At 42.5% G+C, this 5,903-nt stretch overlaps 1 protein-coding gene across 1 annotated transcript; it reads left to right on the top strand.

Moving 5' to 3' along the window:
* The first annotated feature begins 1,743 nt into the window (after positions 1-1,743).
* LOC104940014 (neurogenic differentiation factor 6-A) lies at positions 1,744-3,490 on the top strand. The gene is made up of 2 exons (XM_010756572.3): positions 1,744-2,073; positions 2,267-3,490. The coding sequence occupies exon 2, from the start codon at positions 2,273-2,275 to the stop codon at positions 3,209-3,211; it is 939 nt and encodes a 312-aa protein (XP_010754874.1). The 5' UTR covers positions 1,744-2,073; positions 2,267-2,272; the 3' UTR covers positions 3,212-3,490.
* Positions 3,491-5,903: the final 2,413 nt, after the last annotated feature.

The following is a 5,903-nucleotide window of genomic DNA, read 5'->3' as shown; positions in this document are numbered from 1 at the left end:
GAGTAGTGAACAGGTCAACGACAGTTAGTCGGGTAAAGAGTAGTGGACAGGTCACCGACAGTTAGCGGGGTAAAGGGTAGTGGACAGGTCACCAACAGTCAGCAGGGTAAAGAGTAGTGGACAGGTCACCGACAGTCAGCGGGGTAAGGAGTAGTGAACAGGTCACCGACAGTTAGCGGGGTAAGGAGTAGTGAACAGGTCACCGACAGGGCGCAGCAGCAGCAGCTCACAGTCCAATCGGGCCGACACGATCCACAGCTCACACACACAGCAGGAAGGATGCAGGTCCTACGTAGTTCACAGGCGCTTTGCTTCCCTCCTTAATGCCGTCAAAACGTCCGTCTCCTCCTCTCGGTTGGTCACAAAGTTCTTTACATCAGGTACACTGGCCGTTCCCCATAAAAATATGAACTCTGGTCCACCAAATCACTCCAACACGGACTTGGTCAAGTTAACTCGTCGCTCTGCTCACCTCCAACACAACATCCCGCTCTGTCCTACCCCCTCACCTACAGACTGCCCTGCGATTGGCCAGAGGTACCAGAGCTCTACACATGCCAATACTGTCAAAGAAATGAATGATTGACAACCCACAAAACAAGTAATAATACAGTGAGCCTAAATAACACACACTGTCTCATATCTTACAAACACTATGAAATGAAATGGCATAACTTGTATTTTAACAGATCACTTCTTTTGCATTTTAACCATATTTATGAACTTTTACCCACTTCAATACATAATGAACTTTTATGAATTATGAATATTTGTTATCAAAACAAATCAATTATTTCAGCAAGGGCTACATTTATAATAACTGCTATGAAAAACACCTTCACACAGTGAGGTGGTGGTTTGTTTTTTTGTTTGTTTGTTTTTTTATGTTTTTATATTTTTGTATGTCCTCATTATGGCCTCCTGATTATCATTTTAGATTGCTGTTTAGATATTTAGATTTATTTATTAAGGCATTTACTAATTCTATATTTTTCTTAATTTTAATTGAAATAATTTTTATTTCTTTCTATATTTGGCAGTCTGAGTGAGCAGCTTACTGAATTCAATGACCCACTCAGGGATACATCAAGTTGTACTGACGTTTAACATTGATGCGGCTCTCCAATGCAATGTAAGAGGCAGAGTACAGGTGATAAATACAGTTCGTCTCCAACTGAACTCACATCTGGTCATGTGTTTAAACTAAATTTTAACAGTCACTTATTAAAGACATTCTTTATTATCCACAATTTGTTCAGTTAAAACACTTGGAAGCATGCTAAATATGCATATCATTTTAGATTTGAATGTTGGGCTTGTAAAGTCTGGACAAACAGTGAGGAAACAAGAGGCCAAGTCAAAATGTTAAACAATTCAATATAATGACCCAGCAATAAAAATAACTGGTGTAACTCACAATGTTAAGTGACAAAAGACGACTGCAAATAATCCCCTCAAAGCTTTTTAACTGAAATATATTGAACGGGTATTGCTGTCCAAGCTTCATACAGTGAAAGGATCTGATTCAAAATGGCATGCAGACAGCACTGTGAGCTGATTCAGTGGGTAGAAGAATTATCACTTCACAACACCGTTCACTGTCAGACTGATCTCAACTCAACTCAAATCTGTCTGCAGGGGAGAGACTGGCACTGAATCCCTCTGCAGCAGCCAGACTGGGGGGACTGGGAAAGATGCACAGAAGCAATGGGAGAGAGAGAGAGAGAAAGAGAGAGAGAGAGAGAGAGAGAAAGAGAGAAAGAGAGAAAGAGAGAGAGCATCCCTGGAGAGCAAACCTACCCGACAATGACGTCAGCAGCAGCAGATGGCATCAATGTCTTTACTGCTGGAAGAATAAGAGAAGCAGAGGAGAGGAGAGGAAAGGAGGGAGAGAGGGAGGGAGAAGGACTGGTTTTTGCTGTCTGGAAGCTTCAAGAAGATGCACGCGGAAATTTTTACGCCAAACCTGGGTGAGAGGTTCACCATCCACTGACAGGAGGACAATTCCATTCAAATGGACCAAATCTGTGTCTGTGTGAGGCCGAGCCAACTAACTGAAAAACAATAATCCAGGTGGGCTGCTCATGTTCTTTCATTTCATGTAGACTTATGTATCAGCATCGTCATCATCGTTATTTGAAACCTCCGTGTTTTACAGACAGATAAAGTGATTAAAGATGAGCAGTTTTATCTGCTCTCAGGTCAGTTCTCCGTCAGACACACTGTTTTCTGTCTATCTTTCATGTCACTTCCTCCAATGCTGCAGGAAAACATGTTAACTTTGCCATTTGACGAGCCGCCCCCCACCCGGAGCAGCAGTCCCTTCAGGACCAGCTGGGCTTCCAACCAATTAGTCCAATCAGTGAAGACAGAGCCCGGCAGAGCCCCGGAGGAGTCCGAGAGGGAGGATGAGGAGAGGGATGGCGAGGAAGAGGAGGACGAGGAGGAACAAGCGGGAGGTCTGAAAATAAGGGGCCCTCATAAAAAGAAGCTGAGCCAGGCTCGGCTGGACCGGGTTCGACTTCGGCGCATTGAGGCCAATGCGCGTGAACGGAACCGGATGCACGGTCTGAACAACGCGCTGGACAGCCTGAGAAAAGTGGTTCCCTGCTACTCCAAGACGCAGAAGCTGTCCAAAATAGAGACCCTCCGCCTGGCCAAGAACTACATCTGGGCCCTCAGTGAGATCCTGAGGACCGGGAAAAGACCGGACCTCCTCACGTTCGTTCAGACTCTGTGCAAGGGTCTCTCTCAGCCCACCACTAACCTGGTGGCCAGCTGTCTGCAGCTCAACGTCCGCAGCTTCATGTCGGAGCCAGGAGAGGAGTCTTTCTCCCTCTACCCAGCCTATCAGTATCACCACGGACCCGAGGGAGTGGGCTCGAGCTCAGCGGACAGCGGCAGGCCCTTGCGACCCTCTGGCTCCTTCTGTGGCCCTTACAAGGCACCCTATGACAGTCCTTCTCCAGACTGCTCCAGCCCTCTGGACGCAGTAACCCTCAGTCCACCTATCAACTTCAACGGGATTTTCACCCTCAAACACGAGGACTCGGTGGACTACCGAAGCTGTCACTACGGCCTCCGTTACTGCTCCATCAGCCAAAGCTCCTCCGCTGAACTGGGCCCGTATGACGTCCACCTCCGGGACCAGTTCTACCAGGTCCAGGAGAAATCAAACAAACATTTCCAGAGCCACATAGGCGGCGATTAAACACAATCACAATTAAAGCGCAATCAATCATAGAAAACAATATTACAATGTAAATCTGATGACGTCAGTGTTAATTGTCTGGATACCACGTGCATCCAGTGAAGAATGTTGTGTCCATTGATTGATCATTTTTGATTTGCTCGTTTCATTTTTCATTTGTTTTGTTGTGTGTTATTTATTTTTATTCTTCGACAACAAAGAAAGAATCAGTACTATGCAATGAAACACACACACGCCCGATTCTTCTTATTATTATCATCATCATTATTATTGTTGTTGTTGGATCTTTCTTATTATTCTTAATTATTATAATTCATTTGGTGATTTCTATAAGAAATAATCCACGTCTGTTTGAAACTTTGATTGAAAATATGTAAATAATGTTGATGATTTGTACAGAGGTGAAGTAGAATTATTATTTCCGTGTGTATTGAGGTGTTTTATGGATATTGGCCCTTTCTGCTGTTCATATTGTATTATTAATGTGGAGTTAGACTCAGGCCTTGAAATGTTGCAGGAGTTCCTTCATGGTGAAACAAATCACCAATGTGTGTGTGTATGTGTGTGTGTGTGTGTGTGTGTGTGTGTGTGTGCTGCTGAAACGTGATGGGACGCGTGTGTTACCCTGCACGGTGTGTTCGTTTAATCTGCAGACAGGATTCTGATGCAACAGCCGACATATATGTCTGTAACGATCATCTGCACAGTCACATCTGATTTATACAATCAATAAAAGACGAAGAAATTATCTAAGTATACCGCAGCGTTATTATATTATATTATATTATATTATATTATATTATAATATATTATTTATTTATTTTTTAAGTGATAAAAAAGAAAACAATGATGTCTGCAGGCCTGTGTGCGCGCGAGCCGGCGTGCTCCTGACCAGAACATCAAAAATTCTCAATCAATTCTGTTCTAATTATTTTAGTAATTTATAAGAGAGAGAGCAATAATACAGAGCAATAATATAATAGCAAAGCACGCCGGCCGGGACAGCAGGCCGGCTGCCAGTGTGTCGAAGCTCCACGATCAGCTTCAGCTTCTACTGCTGCAGACTGTCTGCTCACTGTGTCCTCCAGCTCTTCAGTTCTTCTTAAATCTGAATGAACATCAGGATATGTTCCACTATCAGGTACGTTCTTCAGAGTTCTACAGAGTTCTTCACGTCTGTGGACTGTTGATGAGGTTCCAGTGAAGTTGATGCAGCGCTGACGTGACTGTTTGTTTTGTTAATGCAGTGTGACGTTGTTTTTCATATACACATAAAGACAGAAATGCAGCTGGACAGGTAAACATGAACATTAAATCATGTAGTGATTAAATCAAAATTACTTTTTGAATCAGACAAAGTTATTTTGAAAAGCACAATAAGGCTCTGAAATGTCATGAAGTGTTTGCTCATTGTGAGAATTGTTGGATCTCTGTAAATAATATTATAGCACTGTATGGAAAGTGTCATGAGATAACTTCTATTATGATCTGGCACTATATGAATAACATTGAATTGAAATGTGAGCTGACATGAAATCAGAACATTAAAATATTTTTTTTCTCCTGGTTACCATTTTTTAGATACACTGTACATTGAACTGTTCACTCAGATCTGTGCTATCATCATCTCTCCACAGACACGGACAGTTTTCAACTGTAAACAGAACATCTAACATGCATGTTCCAAAAGTGTGAATATAAACACGACATAAGAACTCATAAATTAATAGTCTAAAAACAGTCACCATGAACACTTGGAGATGGGTGCTGAGATTAAAATAGCTTCAGGCCTTCTATAAAACATCTATTGTGTCTAATGCAGCTAAGCTTATACAGGAGGTCAATTGATTGACTGCTTTGTAGTCTGTCCCGGCAGACAATCTTAGATCAATCTGGTCATTTGAATCCTGCCAATACACAGCCACACAAAACCATTTAAAATGGACTGTTTTTTAAGCACATAAGAATTATGATATCAAAATGGATATTATACATTGAAATATGTAATCCCCAAGGTGACGCATAACGTGTGGTTTTCTGTTTTCTGGGTCATTTGCCTGCCAACCCGTTCTCATTCCCAACGCGTAAAATACCGACGCTTTGTCACGCCCCTTGGCGTCTGATACCGACGTAAAAGGTACCCTTCCGCGTCTGTATGAAACGCTCTGGGTTGTCCATTGACTCCAGTATAATCCGTTTGCGCTGGTAAGAGATGCTCAGAGCAGAGCTCCAGCCGTCCATTCACTCCAATAATAACCCGACCACAGCGATACATGACGCTGCAAGCTACAATCTGATTGGACAACCGAGGACCCTCTGACCCTCAAACACTGTGTGTGTCACCATTGATATTATGACTGATAAAATAAAAAGTTAATCACTTCTCTGTTTAATGTGCTTTTTACAATGTCTGTTTTTAGACAGAGCTTGTTATCAACAGACCTTTTGAGAAGGACAGTAACAATTTTATTCATGGAAAGCTTTCTGGGCTGCTCAAAGGATCACAAAAGCACCATGCAGCACACTCACCATGTGAGTTTTGTTCAGTGTTTGGTCGAAGAAATCATCAAAGTCGAATTGACATATTTGATAGGATGTGTTTTATTAAAAAGCATGCCGTCACACTGGTAAATTGACAATCACAGAACATATCTGAGCCACCTCAAGCTGACCCCAAGGTCAAGGCCATATC

The sequence above is a fragment of the Larimichthys crocea genome, unplaced genomic scaffold, assembly GCF_000972845.2.
Source record: "Larimichthys crocea isolate SSNF unplaced genomic scaffold, L_crocea_2.0 scaffold626, whole genome shotgun sequence".
Classification (NCBI taxonomy): domain Eukaryota; kingdom Metazoa; phylum Chordata; class Actinopteri; family Sciaenidae; genus Larimichthys; species Larimichthys crocea.
Note: the sequence above shows the minus strand (reverse complement) of the source record. Positions and strands in the feature narration are given on the sequence as shown.

Bases quoted from the DNA above. Each gene is read 5' to 3' on its own strand.
- LOC104940014 (XM_010756572.3), top strand. From the start codon at position 2,273: ATGTTAACTTTGCCATTTGACGAGCCGCCCCCCACCCGGAGCAGCAGT.